Source organism: Emys orbicularis, chromosome 13 (genome assembly GCF_028017835.1).
Source record: "Emys orbicularis isolate rEmyOrb1 chromosome 13, rEmyOrb1.hap1, whole genome shotgun sequence".
Lineage (NCBI taxonomy): Eukaryota > Metazoa > Chordata > Testudines > Emydidae > Emys > Emys orbicularis.
In genome coordinates this window covers 33,771,476-33,794,938 of record NC_088695.1, presented here as the reverse complement: position 1 = coordinate 33,794,938, position 23,463 = coordinate 33,771,476, and the positions used below count along the sequence as shown (strand labels likewise).

Genomic DNA, 23,463 nt, shown 5'->3' with positions numbered 1-23,463 from the left:
AAACTAGGCAAATATCTAGATGAGTTGATGGACCCTCTGGAAGACCTCAATGTAACCCCAGGAGTATGCGTACCCCCGGTTGAGAACCACTGCTCTAGTGATCACCCCCATGAAAAAGCCATGGCCTACAGCTGGGAGCACGTTTCTGTATTTTATACCTTCCTAAAGGTCTTGAGCCTAAGAGAATTGGGGTGGTGGGATGGGGAGATGCAGATGAAGTTTTTCAAACACAGACAAACATTAAAAAACAGGAAATGAATCTTTGGGGCAGATTCCCCTCTCACTTGCAGCAATTTTCCATCTGTGTGCCTCCCTTGATGTCAGTGGAATCACTTCTGATTTACACTGGTGTGAGAGGAGAATCCAGCAGCTAGATGGTAATATTATACCCCATGGTGCCCTCTGGTAAGATGCCCATTTCAATCTCTCTGGGCCTGTTGAAATCTGTTGCATTCTTTATTAAGCCAATGGGATAGAAACCCCCTTGCTCACCTTTGCAGTTCAGTGACCATGCTCCCCCAGGAACTGCCCCTTCATGCTGGCGAATGCCAAGATGAAACTGACAAGCTTCTCCTGGACTCTGAGGAGAGGAGTATGTGCTCCTTCAGCTCTGGCAGGAGAGGATGGGGGCAAAGCCATTTAACAGGTTCAGAGACTTTGCCTAGAAATAAACTCAAAATCTCCAGCTCATTTTATGTCGGAGATCCAGGCTGAGATTTTCAAAGTCATACAGGGGATTTGCATGCCCAATTCCTATTCGTATTTATGGGGACCTGAACATCCAGATTCCTTAGGTGGCTTTAAAAATCTCAGCCTACAACCTAGAAACAATGGGCCAGAGTCTCAGCTGGTGCAAATCAGTGCAGCTCCAGTGATTTTCTTAGAGCTGTGGACACCAGCTGAGGATGCGGCCCCAGCTATTTTCCACCTAAGGCAAATTTATATCAGACTGCAGGGGGTGACATTCACACTACAAGACCTGTGTCCCTCTTAAATCCCACTTAAGTTCTAATGGGACTTCAATGAGGCCTAAGCCTCATACTCGCCATTTTTACAGGGGCGAGTTTCACCCAGTCTGACTAACTGGAGTGTATCCTGGAGAGCTCTGTAGGGGCCAGAGCAGGGATGCAGAGACATCACTGCAGCCCCAGGACATCAGGATGGCTCTTTGCCATCATGGCCACTGTATGCATCTAGTCCTGGATCCCCCAGCCCTGCCCCTCCCAATCCTCCTCCCAAATGCTTCTGCGTGCTGGGGCAGAGGCGGAGCAATTGTGGGTAGGGGAGGCAGTCTCCCTGTGTGTGGGCTCTCTTCACCCCCTCATGTGCACACCAGTGCCGCTTTAATCAGGACCTCAGCAGAGGGGAGGGAACTGGCTTTATCCATCCCTAAGGGGGAAGCTTCTTGTTGGACTGTGTCCTATCTTGCTGGCATGCAGAGCCCTTTCTCCACCTCCCCTCCTGCACGCCCGCCTGCTGCTGAGAACAGAGGCCAGCAGTAGCGATGAAATTAAATATGATATAGAATATTGGTCTGGCTTGCAGAAGGGTCCCCCAGGATCAATTTGATTCTGGCCCTTTCAGTGTGGGGAGCAATAACTTGGAAGCAAAGCGTGGGTTAATTTGAAAATAGGTCAATGGGATGTGAAGATAACCTGTGGTAATCTGAATTCTGAGGGCCTCTGGCAAAGGACTGAATCCCTCGGCTGATTAAATTACCTGTAAGGGGAAAATAGCAGGACAAGAACCTGCTGTAGATTTATTCTGGAGTATGCACAGCTGTTAGAGGCAGATGTCTAAGAGCAGCTAGAAAGGAACAGCTCTATAGGTGAACATGATTCTTTTAACGGGCTTAATTAAAGGGGAAACAACCTCAGTGTTTGTCTGCATTATCCTTTATTTAATCAACAAAACCAGAGCCGAACTTGGCCATCACTAATGTGCTAATCTCTGAAGTTGTGGCAATACAAATGTGCATGCCAGAGAAATCATAACCACGTCATCCTCAGAGCTTGGTAGCTGCCAAGGGGGTTTACAAGGAGCTCAATCAAAAGCAGATTCCGTCAGGCAATTGTTTATTTGTGAGATTCAGTTTCTTAGAAGTGGTTCTGAATGTGGGGATCAACGGGTTTTTTTAAAACCAATCTCTCGGCTAAGCTGTCTGAGAAAAAGGCATTTGTGTTCATCAATTTTATTTGCATAATTTCAAGCGCTGTCAGTAGTACACGGCATGAGGAAAAATTGCGGAGATTTCACTCCAACCATGAGTGAAATTGGGTTTAGTAGAAAATTAGTTGACTTAACTGGCAAATGATGAAAGCTTGAATAGAGAATGTTTAAATAAGAAGGGATAAAAAAATAACGTGAAGGTGCAGACTGAAGTTGCATGATTGGAATGTTAAACTCACTTGTTATAACCTGTTTAGCAAGGATGGAGAGGGTAGAGGATGGGCAGGGGTGGGTAAAGCACTGGATTGTGATTCAGGAGACCTGTGTCCTATTTCTGGCTCTGTCATTAGCCTTCTGGGTGATCTTGGGTCAGTCATTTTCTCTCTCTGTGCCTCGGTTTTCCCCTCTGTAAAACAGGGATAATGTTACTGGCCTTCTTTGTAAAGCCCTTTGGGATCTACTCATGAAAAATGCAAAGTCAGAGAGAGGGATTATTTATTATTATATACACTGTGCCCTGTTTTAGAGTCAGCACTACAAGCTCTTTAATGCACATGGATCAATGTGCTAACTAGCAAAGCCCAGAGGGAGGGTACTGGTAACGGTCTATTACAGACTGCCGAGCAAACTGGAAAATGGGATGTTACTCCTTATGCACCTGTCTATAGTGTGTGTGTGTGTGTGTGTGTGTGTGTGTGTGTGTGTGTGTGTGTGTGTGTGTGTGGAGGGGTTTATTAAATTACAGATGATAATTTCCTAACACAAAAGGTATTGCACCCAACACAGGATAATACTGTTTGGGATCTCATGATGATGGATAAAGATGAATTAATCACTGGACTGGAAGTTGGTGGTTGCCTAGGGACCAGTGATCATGAGCTTCATTGCATTCAATATGACCTGCTGATGTTAATTTTTAATAAATCTTGGAATACCAAGTAAATTCCATAAGAGTGCTAGCGGGCTGCCAATATTCAAAAGGAGCAAGTGGTATGACCTGAGTAACTATAGGCCAGTTAGTCTGTCATCAATCCCAGGCACGCTAATGGAAAATCGGATACAGGATTCAATTAAGAAAGGAAAGGAATATAATTAATGCAAGTAATCATAGTTTTATAGAAAACAGGTCTTGTCAAACCTTTTGTTCTTTGATGAGAGTACAAACTGATGAGATTACAAGTTTGGATGGTACAGGTAAATGCATAGACTTTTATATTCTTTAATATTAAATTCTTACACTTTTATAAGGGTTTGATTTAGCACTGCACAACATTCTGATTAGAAAATTAGCACTATACAGTATCAATAAAGCACCCATTAAATAGACTAAGAACCGGCCAACGGATGAACCTCAAAAGGTAGCCGTCATCACTGGGGAATCATCATCGAAGGGGCATGTCTCTAGTGGGGTTCCGGGGGGCCCAACCCTATTCAACAATTTCACCAATCGGCTAGAAGTAAATGTAAAATTAGTGCTCAGAAAACTTGTGGATAAACACACACATTGGCAGAGTGTCAAATAATGATGAGGCGTGGGAAGTCATCCAGAGCAAGCTGCAGCACTTAGTAAGTTGGGCCCATTCAAACAAAATGTGTTTTAATACAGCCAAAAGCACGTTTATACATTTAGGAATAAGAAATACCGGCCATGCCTACAGACTGGGGGACTGTATCCTGGAAAGCAGTGACTGGCAGGATTTAGGAATCACAGTGGAGAAGTAACTCATCCTGAGCTCCCAGTGTGATGCTGGTGCCAAAAGGGTGAAGGTGATTCTCGGATGTAATGAGTAGGAGCAGGGAGGTTAGTTTACCTGTGTATATGGCATTGGCGAGACCAACATTGGAATATTGTGCCCAGTTGTGGGGGTTGAAAAATTGGAGAGGGTGCAGAAAAGAGCCACAAAACTGATCAAGGGCTGGAGGGAACACCATACAGTGAGAGATTTAAGAATCTCAATCTGTTTAGCTTATCAGAAAGAAGTTTGAGAGGCAGTTTAATTACAGTGTGTAAGTACCTTCATGGGAAGAAAATCCTGGGTACTAGAGGGCTCTTTAATCTAGCAGAGAAAGGCAGAACCACGGAGGCTGAAGCCAAACAAATTCAGGTTAGAAATAAGGAACCAATGTTTACCAAGGAGGGTGATTTAACCATTGGAATAAATGACCAAGAGAAGTGATGTTCAGATCAAGACTGGAAGAGATGCTTTAGCCAAACACAAATTACGCTTTAGTCCAAGACAAGTTATTGGGCTCAATATAGGGGTACCTGGGTGGAATTTAATGTCCTGAGAAATACAGGAGGTGAGACGAGATGATCTAATGGCCCCTTCTGGCTTTAAAGTCCATGGATTTATGAACTGAGATATCTCCTAAAGTTTGGGGATATCCGCTCCAGTGAGAGACAAATGGGCACAGCCATCTAATGAAAAGCTTTTATCTTAAGCAGAATCACTGCCTTTAGCTCCATTAAAGTCAGTGGAGCTATGCTGATTTACGCTAGCTGAGGATCTGGCCCCCTGTGTGTCATGCAAAGACACGTGCTTACCGAGGGGGCAGCTAATGCTTCAGCAGGATTTGAAGCCATGGTGCCTGGACATCATCTTGAGGACAGTGTTTAAGAACAGAGCCTTGTGCAGAGGATGTCGTACTTGTCAAGCAGTCGTGGAGGCTAGTTAGTGCCTGATCTTCCTTCACCCCATCTCGCATGTATTGTGATGAGAGCTTCATTGTGGTGTCATGTCCAACGGGAAATCAGCTGCACTGAAGAAAATGTCCCACCTTTTTACCAGATCGGCGTGCTTAAAAATTCACTCCAGAGCAGAGGGCCACTGTGAGGCCTAGAGCCAGGCAGTTATTTTTAGATGAACAGTTAATTCGCCAAAAATCCAGTTTTTGGGGGGGCACCAAAACAATTCATGAGCTCGGGCTGAATTTGGCAAATAGTTTCAGCTGCACTCACCCCCGCTTCCCCCGAAACCAACAGTTCGCAAATGTCAAAACAGCATGTGGAGAAACGTCGAAATGATCCATTTCAAATGGACGGAAGTGGCATTTTGAGTGGCCATTCTAAATGTTTCGTTCTACCCAAACAAAGTCTTTGGGGCGGGGGCTTCTTTTCCCCAACAAAAAAAAAAGAACTAATTCAGTTTCAGTTAGAAACTAAATGATGGTTGGGTTTTGGGAGGGGGAGGAAGGGGTTGGGGTTTGCATTCTGGGCGGAGGGGTTGATTTTTTTGATCAACTCTAATGAGGACTAAACAGCAGTTAAATCCCACTCAAGCCCTGGAAGCCAGGCTAGATGATCTAATAGTCTCTTCTGGTCTTAAAGACCTATGACTCTATTTCGAGGACTTAAGTGGCGCATAGCTTTTGTCTTGGCTCTCTGCACAAGGGTGCGTTTCACCATGGAAGAGAGAAAAGGGCCTGATTCTGCCTTCACACACACCAGTGTCAATCAGAAATATCTCCACCAAAGTCAGTGCATAAAATAAAGGTCAGAGCAGAACCAAGCCCCCAAAGAGGAAGGTGCTGCCTTTTAGAAGAACAACGACTGGACAACATGACAGCTAAAAATTGGTATAGAGCTAGAGTTGTAACCCTTACCCGTGTGGGGGACAAAGTGGTGACTTCAGTGCGACAGTGTCTGCCAGGATGTGCTCACCCCTGTGACTAAGTGTAGCACAATATGCCCCATAACGTGTATTTTTCTTTTCAAGTATTGATTTAGAAATGTGAATCTTTCTTTGTTAGCAGAGAGCTGCATGATTTTGTGTTATTTACACTTAATTATCAATTGCGGTTTATGTAATCCTCAGTGGATTCAGCTCCCGTATATTGTAGGTCATGGAGCTGTCTGTTGAAGCAAGTACTGAATTATAGCCGCAATTCTGGAAACAGGGAGATTAAATGTTATCTTGCTGCTCTTTAATACCGATAACCTTTATGTCTTTCCTCCATGACAGCGCTGATTATTTCCATTTGTCACAGTCCAATCGGTTTTTTAATGTATAATGATAGAGATGTAGAGAAGTTGCAATCTAATAATTCTTTGCACTTATATAGCAGTAATGCTCATTCTAATAATCAGACTTAGCATTTACTGTGCTTTTCATCTGAGGATCTCAAAGCAGTTTACAAAGAAGGATAAGTGTCATTGTCCCAATTTTACCACTCTCTGGCTCACTAGGTCCTTGTAGAGCATCCATCACAGGAGGGTCTGAACACCTCCCAAAGGTTTATGGATTTTTTTCTTCCACCCACCTTCTTTAAAGGGAATGATTATTGTCCCTATTTGAGAGATGGGAAATTGAGACTGAGGTGAAGTTAATAACATGTCACACAGATTCCAGCTCCCCTCACTCACAGTGCAGTGTCCTAGAAGGGATATATTTTCACCCTCCTGATTTCTGTGTACATCTGAATGTCTGGACCGGGAGCTCCGTTGGTCTGTGCCTTTTGCACCAGTGCAGTGGGGGTGTGAAACACCCGTAATTGGAATGGTAATGGTTGTCCCCCTCTTGGGATTGGTATAAATGACTGTGCAGTGCGCAGGACAATGGAGAATCTGCTCGTGTGTCTTTAACGGAGACACTAATACAAACAATAGGACTAGAGAAGCAATTCTTTCCCCAAATCTGTGGCTGTGCATCCAAATTAAACTTCAAATTGTCTGCAGATCTGGATTTCTTCCTTTAAATTCAGCTCAGCTCTAGAGAACACTTTTCATCCAAGGATCTCAAAGAACTTTACGGACTTTAATTACTCCTCACCACACCCTTCAGAGCTATAGTTCATATTATACCCTTTTTAAGTCAGGGGTAATGGAGACACAAGAGGTTAAAAGACCGAAGAAGCCACTGACAGAGCCGGGAATGGAACCCAGGAGTCCTAACTTTCAGTCTCCTGCGGTAGGGCCAGATTGTGCTACCCATGAGTAGGTCCCTTATCTTCAGTGGGACGTTGGCTGGGGTAAGGTTCTAGTATTGCAGTGGAAGGAAGGGCCCCATTGTACCAGGCACATGAGAGAGAGTCCCTGCGGCAAATTGCATACAGTTTAATTAGACAAGACAGAGAGAGGTGAAGTGACTTGCCCCAAATCATCCATCAGGTCAGTGGCAGAGCTAAGATTAGAATCCAGGTCTCTTAAGCCCTAGACCAGGGGGCTAGCCTCTGAACAACATAAGTGAGAGCAGTCTCTTAACCAGCGGACAATGCCTCCTCTTCAGTGTTATCGGAATGTAACGAATCTGAACAACCATTTAAGTTCCCATCACACAGGTTAGATAAGTGGAGAGATCTTGTGTGCACACATATCTGAAACATCTGACATCCCTTATAGATTAGCCCCAAGCTTTTCATTTATTTTAGTGCCTTTGAATGGCGTGTCAGGATTTGGGGGTTGGCTCTCCCTCACCAGTTATGGACTGTGATGCTAGATTGGCAGGTATGTACCGGAGGGTCGGGAAAGCTCTTGCAGGCCAATATAATGCTCCAAATTTGGTGTCTGAGCCTCTCCTTCTTGCTTTATTTATGTATCTTTTTGGGATGCCTCTCAGAGACGATAGTCTTTCTATTCCTGTCATCTCCCCGATCAGCCACTTAGTGGAAAATTGCCCATAGAAGTGAACCTAAATTACAAGTGATAAAACTAGAGCCTGTTCTATCCGCAGATGACCCTTTCTGTTCTACACCGAGCTAACACTTATATTCTTTGTGACAAGAGCAATGAAGCCGTTGCAAGCATTTATGTGCAGCTAAGTCACCTTAAATTGAAAATCCTTGTTTTTGCTGGCTTTGGAGTGGTCCTTCATTAATTCATTCTACACTTCAGGTCTACACTTAAAAGTTAGTTTGACATAGTTGTGGTGCTCAGGGGTGAATTAGTCATACCCACGAACAGAATAACCTAACCTCTGGTGTAGACGTGGCTAGGTCAATGGAAGAATGTTTCCGTTGACCCAGATACCGCCATTCGGGGAGGTGGAGTAGCTATAGCAATCGAAAAACCCCTTCCTTTGCTATAGGAAGCGTTTACACTATGGCACTACACTAGCATGGATATGGTAGACATGGCCTATGCATTGCTCACTCAGAGCCAGTGCTCCAGGATGATACCAAACCAACTTGCCTCTTAGATTGGTTTATATAAGCAAGCCAGATCATGTTTGGGATTCTTGCACCAAGGATCCTTCTCCCTACGGGGGCCAGGCACAAACCCTGGGGTAGCAGAGGCACCAGTGCCCCCAGCATACAAGCCATACAAAAGAAGAGGAGAGGAGGGAGAAGAGATGGCCTATAGTCCAGCCTCCCTCCATGTTGGCCTACAAAGGTCACCCTCCTATGGCTGTTAATAAGAGAACTGGTCAGAAAATTTTTGTCATGAGTTCTCCATCAGAATATGCTGTTTTGACAAAACTGAATATTTTTCAAAATTCATTATTGATTTAGATTAAATTTTGTTTAGAAAAAAATGTGGGTTTTTTTTTTTTGTTTTAAGTGAAGTATCCTGATTTCACATTTTTGGAACAAAAAGTTTTCATTTTTCAATTTGAAACGACTTTTCCTTTCAAAGTTGATGTTATTCTGTAGTTTTTAAAAATTAGAAAATTAAAAAGATACAAAATTTAAACAAAATGCTTTGATTGACCCAAAACAAACAAAAAGAATGGGAATTTCATTTCCAGAAAAGATTCAAAATTTTGGCTTTTTGTCCCAATTTGGGATGAATTTTTCATTCCCCTCTCCCCCGAAATCTCTAAATTTTTCACCAGATGGGCCAGCTCTAGTTACTGAATGACAGGGTGATATTGCACCAGCATAAGGCTCTCCTTCTTAAGCCCCCAAACTAGAGTTAAAGTGGGACTGAAATTGGGCATAGGCCTCTGGACAGAGGGCAGTTTCACCCCCTGTGATGATTTCAGTAACACAGATCAGACTTCTCTTTGCTTCCTCTTTCCCTGCCCCAGGAATGAGATTTGTAGGATGTATAAGCAGGCAGTAACTTATTCCCCCACCCGCACCCCCAATGCTTACCAGACTCCCTGCCCTGCTTCTCTGGACATGTGCAGCTGGTGCATCCCTGAAACGGTGTCATTGTCGCACAGTAAATGCAAATCCAAGGCTTCCGCTTACCAGAGGACACCCTAAGAGTCAGCTCTGCCCATGCAACGACTTGGGGAGATGGACTAGTAGGAATCATGGGGGAGAGGCCATGCGGGGCCCCAGTGACAACATGTGATTAAAGCAGAGTTCAAGACATCCGGGAAGGAGCCAGTTGATGGCACCTTTAAATCGCATGGCAGGGAAATGGGGCTATGGCTGGTGAAAGGGCTTATATTGTATGGCTGATCAATCCTTCTCTTCAGTAATTTAGGGGTGCCTCCGGGACGTGGCAATTGTCCCTTGACTGTCCCTTTGCCCTTTGACCTCATTTATACTGATTACCATGGCCTCCAGCAAATGAAGCAACACATGGGGCTCTCCTTTAAGAAATACAGGTAAGAAAAAAATCACTCTCTTCCTCTCTGCTTCTACTTTTAAATAGCAAATGACGCTAGCGCCAATGAAAACGAGGGGCAAATAGTTCTGCCTAGAGGGAGACATGTTGTGGCCTGGGATTTTGCAAATTTCATCACACAGCTTTGCCAATGCACCTCCCCCTGCACTGCTCCAGCCCTCCCCCTCCTGCGCTGTTCCAGTCCAGTCGAACTCTGCCTGTGCACCTCAGTCCTGATTTGCAGCACCCCGTGCTATTCCAGTCCTAAACTCTTCCGGTCCTTCAACCTAATGAGGCTGTTCTGTGCCTAAATTGGTGGTAGTTTTACACAGGGCGTAGACACAGACTAGGATGAGACACCTTTTAAGATAAATCTGACGCCATCCAGGATTTGAACCCAAATTCCCAGAGGGGAAATGTTTGCAGCACTGAGCAGTTGTCTCTCTCTCTCTCTCTTTGCTCTGTCTTTTCTTTATCGTGGCAAGACCTGCTGAAACTCCCCTGACCTTGCAGCCTTTCCCTTCCCCTACCAATGAGCCCCCCATAAATCTCCAGCACATAAGGAGGAGGAATTCAGCCTTTTGTTTCCAGCCTTGTTTATGTGCATGACAGCTGGTAAATTGCCCAGAGACCTTCCCAGCGGCTGTCACAACATGCCCGGGAAGGAGGGAGCACAACCTCACCTGCCACTGTCTTGAGATCAGAACTCATTCTAAGGCTCTCCAATGGGGAAGCAAACACCCTTGGGGAGAAGTGTGTGTGTAAATAGTATGTTTGCACGCTGTAGGTGGGATCTGCCACCATCATAACAGGACAGAGAGATCTCTTTGTATTTGCAAGAAAGACAACCGCCTCCCCCCCCCCCCCAGCCCATTTCCTCCCTTCCTCTTTACCATTGAGAGAGACAAATGTCACCATCCCCGTGGTACATCAGCAGCCTGCAAAGTATGTGATTTAATTTAGCACTGATAGTTCTGCTATTTATTACATTTTCGCCCATCCCTTCCACTATCCTACACAATTTTATTAGAGGGGAAGATGACAGGCGGTGTTATTGTTTTTATTACAAATGCATTTGCTTTGTGCGTGCCACTTGCTTTTTCTTCTCTCTCTTTCCACGTTCTCTTTTCTTCCTCCCTCTTGCCATGGTAATGCCTACCTCCGCATTCCCGGGATATTTGGAAAAGCATTAAAATGTCTCCTGGAGATAGATAATGCTTTCCCAAACGTTGGGTGGGTGAAAAGCCTGCGCAACAGGGAGCAGTGAATCTCTTCCTTTCCAGAGGTGACACTTAGGATACTTTTCCCCCCTTTCTGCTGAATATTGGACTAGTGCTTTGCTTCCAGTTTCCCCTTTTGATCTAAGGCTGATGCCCAATGCCAGTTCTCTGTGGGCCTAATGGTAACGTTATGCATTGCTAATGGCAAGACCTGGGTTTGAATCCCAGATTTGCTGAGATAAAGGAACTGCCAGGCCAGAACAGACTGACCATCCATCTAATCTGTCATCCTTTTCAGACAATAGCTAATGCCAGAGGTTCCTAAGCATGTTGTGTTTAGAGCAATAGTTACTGAGTTATACACCTAGGAAATACAATAGCGGACCAGACCCATAGTCATCTAGTCTGGTATCGTCTCTGACAGTGGCCAACACCAGATACTGCAGGAGGTGTAAAACCCTCTAGATAGACAGTTGTTCAATACCATCCCTATGGTGACATTTCTTCCTGCCTCAGGCTATTAATGGTTAGTTTATGTCCTGAAGCATGTTTCTACCCATTACACATTTTTGTCCCAAGTGCAAATATTCTTATTATTCATAAAAATACTGAATCTTCTTTAAAAATGCTCTTTGCCGCATTACTATCTGGTGGCAATGGGTTCCACAGGCTATCTCTGGAGTAAATTGGAAGAACAAACAGCTGCTTTAGTGAAGAAGCCTAATCCAGCTCCTTGAGTAAGAGGGATAATGCCCATTTGTTGTTTTTCATAGCACTCTGGCCACATAGCAATATACTCAGACAACAAAGGCACTCATTCAAGATGGAAACATTACATCATCAGGCCAAATTCTCATTGGCCTATCAGTGATCCTGCCATCCAGATACTTCCAAGTAGCCACTGGCTACTGTGACTGCCCACGACTGCCCAAAAGGTGACTGAGCAATAGAGAGAATAAGCTGCATGCTCTGAAGGGGTGCAGTTCCAGGGGTGCTTCTGCTGCCTGCCAGGTGAGGTGCAATGCCTCCTGGTGCTTGCACTGAGACAGTGCAGGTCAGCACTGTCCCTCGCTCAGGGGTATTGCTAAACGCCACAACAGAGCGTAGGGGAGTATTGCCAATCAAAGTCTATTGGCAGAAGTGTATGGGACCAGGACTGGAGTAGCAGAGGTTGCTGATCATCATTGGCTTGTACTGGTGAAGCTGCTTAGGCAAAACTTGTTCGATGCCCATCTGCATCACGCCCAGCTGTAGCCATTGTAATTAATCCATTGGCACTTGCACTAACAGTCCCTAAATCTGTCTCAGCTGTCAGCATTGGCGGCGTTGTCATCTTTTCCCAGGCCTCCAGCTTTTAGGCGGTAAGGCAGTACACTTCACCAAAGCCTTTGGCCCTTGGTATTCAAACACACAGCACTACTCCAGGGCAGCACTGGCTTGGCCTCTCTATTGTCCCATGGGACATGCATTTGAGCACATAATGCTACTTGCTGCAAGGATGCTCAAACCAGTAATTGGGCACTGATGTGAGGGACTGTCCCTGCACAGGCTGGATTCTAGGACTCTCAGATCTCTCTCAAAGCAGTCATTCCACTCAATGAGCATCTGCTCAAGCCCTCAGCAGCACTAACAGCCTCTCCTTGGCCTGCCGATGCTAGAGGGCGAACCTGTAGCATGTGGCTTGATGCTCTTTGTTTGCAGAATGGGAGCAGAATAAAACCATTGCCCTTTCCTCTCTTGCCTGGGCAGGTGTCGCGTTCGGGTCATCGATACCTTTGGGACAGAGCCAGCCTACAACCTTGAGGAGTATGCCACTCTGCATGGCTACCGGACAAACTGGGGGTACTGGAACCTGAATCCCAAGCAGTTCATGACTATGTTTCGTAAGTGATCCCTTGTTTGGTAATTGTTTCTAATGGGGTTTTATTTGTTTTGTATTTGCAGATTGGGTGATAGAGCTGAGCAAATAATTGATCTGGTGGTTCAGAGGTCAAACTGGAAAAAAATGTGCTTCGTTTCAAATCGAAGCTGATTGTTTTTCACCAAAATGAAAAACAAAGAAAAAAATGTGTGCCGGACGAATTAAATACTTTGAATTTCGATTCCAAACATTTTCAAAAAGAAACATTTTGACATTTTCAAAATTTTTTGTTTTCAGGGTTTTTTTGGCCAAAAGTATTTGACAACTTCAACCCGAATTTGCACAGAGTTCCGGTGCCTCCAAAAATGTATTTTTTGGCAAATTTACTATTTGCAATTTTTTATTTTTTGCCTGGCTCTATTTCTTGATCACTAGATTATCATTGCAGGCCAAGGCCAATGCACAAAAAGCACAAATAGGTTCTCGGATGTATCTGAATTACTCTGCCAGTCCACCGCCCATGTCACCGCTGCCCCCGCCCCCTCCCAAAGCAACCGCAGTGGAAGGAAAACAGACTTTGATTTGCTCAGAGCCCACAAACTCAGGTTCACTCTTGTTCCCTCTATCTGTTGCTACAAGCTGCAGGCTCACATGTGTCCAGTTCACTTGAAAAGAGAGCATTTTCACACACACCGTCGAAGGGATGGGCCTTCCATTTCCGTTTGTAAGCAGCTTCTCAGGAGCAGTCAATACCTGGGTTTGCATCTCAGTCCCCTGGCCTATGGCTTCCCCCTACCCCCTCTGCCAGCAGCGGCTGGGAGATGTTGTGCAAGCAGGGGAGGTGAGCATCTCACATGGCCCACCAGTGTGCCCTCTGGCCAGCTGAGCTGTGCATTGACAAGATCTCAAGGGAGTCCCATCTAGTCCTTCTCATCTAGAGCTATGGAGGCGGCAATATCAAGTGCCCTTGAGGCTGGTAGGATTAAAGTAGGGGGAGATGTTTGAGAGACCTCTGAGCCCTACGGGAGATATACAGGACTCCTAACGTGGGATGTAGCCAGAAAATAACACCCCTTCCCACTATACCAAGCCTGGGACACAAAAGAGATACTAGGCTTATTACCATGTTGCACCACAGCCCAAAGCTGTTTTCCAAAGCATGCTGGGTGGGATGCATGCTGCTTCCATCTGACCCTAACCTTGACAATGTGCTCCAAGGAAACTCCTGCTTAATGGGCTCTGTTACTTTAATGAGCTTTAATACTTTACTGTCCCACTCCCACTGTTTTGCTAATTATGTTCTCAATCTGCCCCAGCAATTCCCCTCCTCCCGTAGGTTTTTGGGAGTGAAGGACTTTGCTCGGCCATGGCCATTTTTCAGTCCCGGGGATTCTGCAGGGAGCTGTCTGAGCAAACCAATCATCCGTCCTGCAGCAGCGGGGGGATTTTATGGTTAGAAAACAAAAGCCAGGGGAGAGAATGCTGGAAAGAAGGAATTTGCTATTATGGCAAACAGAGCAGCAGGCTGAAGGAGCTGCAGTACCTGGGCCATGTTTGGGTGACCCATGCTAATGTGAAAGGGGAGTTGTATCAGCCCTGCGGCAGGGACATGGACTCCTTTCTCTGCCCAATAATTAGTACCTATCTCTTATCCAGTGCTTTTCATCTGTAGATCTTAAAGCGTTTTACAAAGGAGGGCAGTAGCATTATCCCCCATTTAATAGATGGGGAAACTGAGGCATAAGAAAGGACTTGCCCAAGGTTACCCAGCAGCAGAACTGGGAATAGAACCAACATCTCCTGAATTCCATTCTAGGGCTCAGTCCCCTAGGCTGCACACCTAGAGGCTTCCATTGAGATCAGGGACCTGTTGTGCTAGGCACTATACACACACTTACCCCAAAGGCCTCACACTTTAATAGACAAAGAGAGGATTATTATCCCCATTTTACAGAGGGGGAACTGAGGCACAGAGAGATGAAGCAACTCACCCCAGGAACCAGCTGCAGAGCCAGGACTGGAACCCAAATCTCTAGAGCCCTAGGCTAGTGCTTTAACCACAAGAACATCCTGCCCTCAGGCTGGGTGGGCTTCATGCGTCATTCTCAAAGGGAGGTGCAAACAGGCCCCATGCCCACCCCCATACTGAGCCCACCGTGCCGGCAAGGCCCATCATACCACAGGTGGGATTTACCAGGGTTATGCCAGGGGAAGGGAAGATTTGAAATCAGCTGCCCAATTGTGCCCCTTGCATGAAGGAGAGAACTGCCGTGATCCAAGTAGGGGAAGAGAGTGAAAAAAAAGCCTTTGGAGATAAGGAGCAAAGAGAGAGTTGGGTGGGGAGGTGAAACGCAAGGGGTATTTTTTTCAAATACAGAATTTATTTTCAGAGGGAGAGTCACCTCTCTGGAGAAGGCTAGGCAGGATTTTAGAGAAAGGGCTGGGGCTGGTGCTTCAGATTTATCCAATAATCTGCCAAGTGGAAAGGAGCCTTACTTGTCGGCAGTAAACCTGGTGACCGATCACACGCTTTGTGACTCAAATATTTTTTCCCCCTGGCTGGATATAATCTATTTGGCAGCCTAAAAAGCAACTTATATTTTAAAGAGACCTGCAGGCAGTTCACAGCTCATATATTTTAATAGCTCCTGTTTGCTTTTTTCCCTCTTCTTTTTTTTAATGCAAGGAACCTTTCAGAGTCTCTTTCCTTGACTCAAAATGCCTCAGTGCCACGGAATAATCCAAGCCTCATGGCCTGCACCTTTGACTGGTTCCAAACACCTCCACTCTTCCTTGCACTAATTAGCCCTACCCCACATTCCCCTGCGAAGCACATCTGAAGGCAGCTCCTCCATCCCCACTCCCTGTCTCTCTGCAGAGAGGGAAGCACTGAGGGCTGAGCGCACAGTTAAGGTGCTCAGCGGGGATTGGGACACAGATGCAGACAGACTGTTACCAGTTAGGACGGTGGAGGAGGCAAAGGGGAATCCTGGATCCAGCCTAGGATTTACCTGTGACCGTCACGGAGAAACAGGGTGAATTTCAGCCCAGTGATCCCCAGTGCCTCCATGACACCAGGGCTCAGCTCAATAGTTAAACTCCCAGCTACGTGGAATAGGGCCTGGAAATGTTTTCATCTCATCGGTGGACTCTGGTAACTGTCCCATTCTTCAGTATAAATGACCTCAATGGGGAAAGGCTGCATGTTGCTGAGGCTTTGGGAGGACAGATAGTGGCCTCTGGAAGACCCCCTCAGTGCGCTAGCAAGAGCCAAACCCGTGTTTCTTTTCCCCTTGGTTTCTGTAGCTCACACTCCCGACAACTCCTTCATGGGCTTTGTGTCCGAGGAGCTCAACGAGACCGAGCGGCAGTTCATTAAGTCCAACAAAGCAAGCAACATGGCAGTGGTGTACGGGAAGGAAGCCAGCATCTGGAAGGTGGGTGCCTGCAGCGACACAGTCAGTCCACAGTAACAAACAAATAGCCACAAATAGCCAAAGTTTTGCCATTGGCTTCAAAGGGACCAGAATCTGGGCTAATGTGCATAGACTCCTAGAAATCAGTGCTTAGAAAAGTCCTAATTGGCCATTTAATTCATCCCTCCCACTGGCCCATGTAGGATTATTCCCTGGATTATATCCCCTAGTGACTTGTCCAGTCCACTTTCAAGAGTCCCAGCAATGGGGCTTCCACCACTTCCCTTGGGAGAGCAGCCTATTGTCTGAAACTTCCTATGTGGGCAGTTTATCCCCTGGCCACCTGCACTGCAGGGTTTCTTGAACCTTCTTTTGAGACAGCTGGCACTGACCCCTGTCAGCAGCAGGATACTGGCCTAGATGGACCCATTGGTATGATCCAGTATAACACTATGGAAGTGAAGCCAAATTGAAACAGAATGGGTATCCCAGGCATCTTATGAAGTGGCTCAGCTTCCAACCATGGGACCAGTTAAGGTCTGGACACTCGCTGTTTAGAACTGAACTGACACCATCTAGCGGTGGCATATCTTTCTTGTTAGCATTTGTATTTTAATCACATGCAGAGGCCCCAAGCAGGACACAGTGCACAGAGTCAGAGCCAGTCCCTGCCCCAAAGAGCTTACAATCTAAATGGACAAGGCAGACGGAGGAGAAAAGAGAGAGGGGAAGTTACTTGTGCAAGGTCACGTAGCAGGTCGGGCTCAGCCAGGAATAGAATTCAGGTTTCCTAAGTACTAGTCCAGGGCACTAGCCACTGAACCACACTGCTTCTCGTCATCAGCTGGCAGCAACTTTTAGTCACCACAGACATGGATCAGATATGAGCCTGTAGGTGCAAAACTCTTTTCCACTACTCTGTCCCTGAGCCAGACAACTGACTTCCTGTTCCAACACCACTTCATCGCTAGGGAGACGAATAGCACCGCTGTAACCCCGCTCAGCAGGCACACCCTTTTAAAAGAAAACAGCCCTACCGTCTCTTGTGTGGCCAGCAGTGGCGTTGGTTATTGGGGGTGGCCCGAGCTCCACACTCTTTTATCTGGAGCATGCTCAATGCTTTTGCTTCCATTATCCATAAGCAGGAGCTAATTATCACCCTCTCTTGATTTTTTTCTTCCATGCACCTCCATGGGATGTTCCAGTTGCAGGTATTGTATTACTCTAATCTATTCCTTTATTTAATGGTGCATTTCAGACTAAATATAAATTATCAATAGAAAATGTATATCTGCAGTTGAGCTCGCATTGTCTGTAGGTTAAACCTGCACTGCTACCAGTGGGTGTTTATAGCCTGATACGGTGCTGGGTTCTCTTCTTCCCCATGCCCACCCTTTCTATTACCAGTGCCACTGAATCTGTCCTCGCAGCCTGTTCTGGATGCTGCAGTCTGCGTTCCATAGAGCAGCATATCTCTGCAACAAACCCTCCTTTCAAAACACACAATTGCAGCACGGGTATATAAATCCCTGCAACAATTACATGTATTGAGAAGTTACCCAGCACACGCTTTCTGTCTCGCCGCCCAATCTTGCAGTAAGGAGACCTTTTGCTGATGGCTAGGCTTCCCCGCCCCCCGTAAATGACAGCTCTTTGACTTAATCTTTTTTTGGCACAGAAATATTCGTGGCTACTAACACCCTCCCTCACAGTGAGTGATTCCAACACTCGCCTCGTTCTGTGGGCCACATTGATTTCTCATTGTCTCACTCCTCTTTGCTTCTTACGGATTTTTAAATAAATGTTATTAAAACTCTTTCACTGTCAGGAACCAGCTGCAGTAAAAGGTCCATGGAATAGCACCCTGTCAATTTGCTTCCCAGGAGAAAGGGGCCTGGATCCAAATTCTGGATTCCAGAACCCCCAGTCTGTGAGGCGGATCAGGACCAGTTGCTTGGTCCACCACCCCTAGTTACCAGTCAGGATTGGGCAGCTGTGATATCTCGTGGTAGAAATACCTGCCTCCTGATTCTTCACAGTCCTGCATCTTGTGTAGTTCCTCACACCTGTACAAAATGGGTGTAAAGGACTCCTGTTGTGGTTTGGTTAGCTTTTACACCCACCACTCTAAGTGACAACATATTGTGCGCCTGTGTGGTGAGTTTAAGTCAATGGGCCTGATTCTCATTTACACTAAGGCTCTGGCAGCATAAAGGGGTTTAATATGGGTGTGCAGGTAAAGGGTGCCCATTTTACGTGGCCAGAGCATGAAGAGAGGCCTTAGTGTGAATGAAAATCAGGCCCCGTGGGTTTCCTCTGATTAGCAAGTACTCAGGTAACCCAGTGGGTATGTGTGACAAGCCCCCCTCTGTGCTGATCGACAGAAGATAGGCGTTGTTACAAGCTGCTAACTCTGGCACTTTAGCAGCAGTTCCAGAGGCTCCCGGTTCAATTCCCAGTGTGTTGGCCAAGATGATGGCTGCCTGTCATACTCAGCAGCTTGGGTAAGGGCTGTACAATCTAGCACTGGGTAGGTAGGGTAGAGTCCGTGTGGTCCAAGGAGCTGGAGATGGGTGGGACTCAGGAGACCTGGATTTGACATTAAACATTCTGTGTGACATTGGACAAGCCAGGCCCCCTTTCTGTGCCTCGTTCCCCCATCTATAACACGAGACTAATGATGCCCTGCCTTGTAAAGTGCCCCTGAGGTCTAGAGTTGAACAATGCAATATAAACGCAAAGTATTACTCTTGAGTTGTAGCATTTATGTCCTGCAGACAAGCCAAGTACTGATAAGCCCAGGATCAAATACAATCTCTCAAACAGAATCTTTTTGAAGTTCAGAAACATTTGATTAACTTCCCACCCTTCCTCATTGTTGTTCCTCTGAACTTCCAGCTTCCATCTAGCACCAGGAGCAGAAGCACTAATAAGGAAGAAAGCCCATAGACATCCGATTTCCAGCTCAGTTTTGTCAGCCAAAGCAGTTCAGATCATTTGGATTAAGCTGCAGATAAGCATCTGCATGCTTATTTCATCCAAACCTGAACTCCAAACATTTTGAGACTCAGGGCAAGTCTACACTGGCGCAGCTGCGCTGATGCGGTTGCGCTGCTGTAGAACATCTGCTGAAGACGCTGTGTGCCGCCGGGAGAGCGCTCTCCTGTCGGCACGATTACTCCACCTCCGCGAGAGGCGGAAGCTATGTTGGCAGGAGAGCGTCTCCCGCCAACTTAGCACCAGTGTAGGCAGCGTTTGGGTTGCTATAACTTGCATCACTCGGGGGGGGGGGGGGCTTTTTCACACCCCTGAGCGAGGTAAGTTAGATCGACGTAAGTGGTAGTGTAGACCTGCCCTCCGCCACCACTCGATTTCAATGTGAAAATTGCTTTTCTCAGATGCCTCTGATTCCCAGATTCTGGAATAACCCCACTCCCCATGTGTCATTGTTTTTAAACTCTGCTCTGACGTTTAATGTAAAAGTGCACGGGAGAGGGGCTGTACAATGTAGTAAATCTCAAGGGGTATTTTGTAGAAGCTTTAAAACATACACTAAGAGATTTTTTAATAACCAAAAATCTTCAGAAGACTCTTGTGCTAGCCAGACATGGAGTGTGCTCTCTCCTGTCAAATAGGACCAAATCCTGTTTACTTTAGTCATAGGAGTATTGCAAACAGTGAGACCACTAGTGGCCCCAGTTCAGCAGTCCCTCCCTTCTCAACAAGGCACTTACACTCATGCCTAATGCTAAGAACATGCTCGAGTGCTTTGCTGAATAGCGAGGGGCTTACGTACATGCTTGAATGCTTTGCTGAAATGGGCTCACGTAAGGCAAGCAGGAATTGGCTCATAGTTGCTAGGTACTGGCTGTCCCTGGATTCTCCAGGGCATCCTGGCTTCTGTCTGTTCAACTATAAGCTCTGTGGGGCAGGGATGGCTGTTGGGCTAGATCCTCAGCTGGTGTCAATGTGCATCTGGCCCATTATTTTATGTATTATAGAGAGCTGAGTGCATTGTTGGTGCTCAGTAAACAATAACGCAATACTGCATGGAAGAGGCTTTCTGGTGCAGTGGTATTGTGCATTAGTCCTTTACGTTGGCCATGTGCATTCCAGTTCTGATTAGGTCCAGACAAGTTTGATGATCTCAGCAGAGCCCCTTGCATGATTAGCACTCTGCTCCTAGAGATCTCCGCCAGGACAGCGTGGGGTGTTAGAGTCCAGGAACTGTTGGAGGGAGAACGTGCCCAACAGCTGCCTATACTACAGCTAGCTTTTGTGAATGCTTTTACCCCCCTTTTACAGATGGGGAAACTGAGTCACCCTGAGAGGAACTGACTTGCCCAAGGTCACCAGAGCTGGGCTTAGAAACTTGCTCCTCATTCAGTCAGCTGTCAGCTGAATTGTGCTGTCCCGTTTGGCTGCATACAAAAAGACAGTGTCCTTTACAAAACGTAGCACTCACACATACAGCTCCTTCCTTGTTAGGCTTCTGTTGTTTATCACACCTCAGCCCCAGCTATTCCGATGTTGGTAAATACGCCTTTTTGTGTTGCTCATTGTTCACATTGCAAGGCATGAGAATTCTAAATACCTGACGTTCAATTGATCTGTGCCTGGTGAGAATGATAAACTTGCCAGCAGAGAGCAGGCAGCGTATTGAGCTGGGACTGCTGGTTAGCCCTTACAGCATGGGAAGAGTTCTGCAATGGGTGGATAGAGAGACAACGCTTTCCCATCTGTCTGCAACACTGAGACCTGCTCCCAAGGAGAGAGGCAGAAGTCCATAGAATGCGGAGGGTTCCCTTTGGGCCTCACTGGCTTACCTGGGGAATAACATGCCCTGACTTCATATCAGAGAGTTTTGCCTCAATATAGCTTTGGAATTGGAACTAAAGGACAATGGCTGCTGAGCTGCATGCATCCTTCATGCCACACACAGGGCTAGTGGGGCCAGAACAGAGGATGAAGAATGGGGGAATCTACTGAGAATGAAAGATGGGGGAAGTATCTAGGATGTAGAGTTGGAGAGAAGTCCATAGCCAGAGAGAGAGAGAGAGACGCACAGAGAAAGGGAAGCTGCCTCAGGGACCAGCAGGGACAGAAGGAGGAGAGACTGAATCCCACACATCCTCTGTCCTTCCCTGAAATATCAGAGGGTCGAAGCTTTGGAGGGGAGGCAGCTGTCAGCTCTCAGACAGGGAGTGAGTGGGGTGATGAGCTGGGCTCTGTGTTACTTAACAGCACCACTTGCTGGCCATTCTGCAGCAGCATTGTGGAGGAGAATGGGGGTGGTGGGAAACTTGCGTCAAGGATGGCAGGGAGGGCACAATAAGGGGAGAAAGGATTTGGCCTCTCTCCAGCTGCCGGTTCAGTATGGAGTCCAAACCCCACCAAGGAGGGTCCCACCCGTGTGCCAGATGGCAACAGTGGGGGCCTGGGAGGGAGAGAGATAGGGCAAAGTGTGGTGTAAAGCAGAGACCCCCCAAAGAGAAGAGACACAGATGAGTGCCAGATGGATAGAAAGGGAGATGGGCCTGAGCCCAAGCCCCTAGCCAACCCCAATCCAAACTCAGAGGCCCACACTCCTCTCTCAGTAAAAGTCCATGTCTGTGGGAACACACAGGATTAGACTGTGGCTGGGGGAAGAACACATTCCCGTGCCCACGTAGCTGCCTTTTCAGCTGAATACAACTGACAGCCATGAGGCTGCTTCTGATAGTGGGGGTGAATAAATGGCCTCTTTTCCATTAAATCCCCGAGCCCCCAGGTCAGGTGGGTTAATCCGCAGAGCGTGTCTGGGGTTCTGTGGATTGGAACAGCCGCATTGTGCGGCCTGCTTTCCACATTCGTCAGCCCTTCACAGCCGCCTTCGCCTCTGCCCTCCAATCAGGTAGATTGTGCCTTATTTTCTTCTTTTAATGCCGCTGAGAAGTTGTTTTTCCTCCCAAGACTTGTAAAGAGCCTGGAGAGGGAAATAAGTAGGGGAGAGAGAGATGCCGAGTGTAGTGCTGATCACAGCTAAATTCAAAGGGAAAGCTGTTTCTCTTTTGTTGTTGCTAGCAGGGAAGATAATCTCAGTGAAATCCATGCTTGGAATTCTTGTATGGTGCTGTATTGATCTGCAGGGCTATTAGTTTGATAAAGCGATAATGAAGTCCTTAACAGCTATATGCAATCCTTAAAGGGTAACATCAAATGAGCTCTAGGATTAATCAGCCTCATACCATCCCCCCACTCTTCTAAAAAATAAAACATGCTGAAGTTTTGCATTTTTGCCATGAATGTATGTAGACGGAAAACGAACGCCATTCTGCAGCTGGAGTGGCTGGTCGCTTGGGTCATAGGGTGCAGCAGTAACAGAAAGTGCCTGTCTGCTTTGTCTTGCTGAAATAACTTCAGCGAAGGAGAAAGAACTAGTTGAGCTTTCTGGTCAATGACGCATTTCACATGGGTAACACCTTTGTTTCTACATGACTCTCCATCCAATCTATGTTTCTGTTAGCCATTCTACAGGGGAGGAGAAGGAGAGGGTCCTGGGAAGAAAGATGAATAGTTTGTATACAGCCAGGACTATACTTTTATTTTTATTTTATTTTTTTAAACACGGTTAACCTGTGGAACTCACTGATGTGGTAGTTTATTAAGGCAATTATCTTATGATTTTTTTCAGAGGATTAGGTGTTTATATGAATAATAGCACTTGCATTTGCACAAGGGGGATACAAATTTTAAGGGATCTCAGCCTCCATGCTTCAGTGTATAAACTGATCGTTGGATGAGGTCAGGAACATACACTCTCCCCCCCACTTGCCACTGATGCAATATTGTAACCTGAGGTTGCATTATAGAGGGTTTGTGACTTCCACTGGTTAATGTCAGGGCCAGGGTATTGCCCTGGACAGACCATTGGTCTGTTCTAGTATGACATTTCTTAGGCAGACTCTCTTTGTGGGGCTGACTATATCCAAAGCCCAGGTATGTTGCATCTGATTCAGGGAACTGATTTTGCCCTTACTCATACCCATGTCAAAGAGGAGCAACTCCGCATCATTCAGTGGGATTAAACGAGAGTGAAATTGATTTACAGTCCAGGAGTCCTAAAAGTCTGCCTGCCCTGTAGAGGGATCTCCTGCCCTGCAGATTGAGTTCCACTGAATAACAGTAAAAACAGTGAGGAATCCTTGTGGCACCTTAGAGACTAACACATTTATTTGGGCATAAGCTTTCGTGGGCTAGAACCCACTTCGTCAGATGCATGGAGTGCATTATAGCACATGTACTGGTTTTTTCACTCCATGC

The 23,463-nt window shown here is 46.3% G+C and overlaps 1 protein-coding gene across 2 annotated transcripts in view; it reads left to right on the top strand.

Annotated features, from left to right (window-relative positions):
• MGAT5B (alpha-1,6-mannosylglycoprotein 6-beta-N-acetylglucosaminyltransferase B) overlaps nucleotides 1-23,463 on the top strand; it is a 172,017-nt gene that overhangs the window by 118,323 nt on the left and 30,231 nt on the right. Inside the window, exons 9-12 of one of the 2 annotated variants that reach the window (XM_065415866.1) lie at nucleotides 9,534-9,665; nucleotides 12,634-12,767; nucleotides 16,052-16,182; nucleotides 17,367-17,372. In XM_065415866.1, coding sequence (XP_065271938.1) covers nucleotides 9,534-9,665; nucleotides 12,634-12,767; nucleotides 16,052-16,182; nucleotides 17,367-17,372 — 403 coding nt within the window. The remainder of the gene's footprint in view (nucleotides 1-9,533; nucleotides 9,666-12,633; nucleotides 12,768-16,051; nucleotides 16,183-17,366; nucleotides 17,373-23,463) is intronic. The other variant, XM_065415867.1, reaches the window with a different exon arrangement.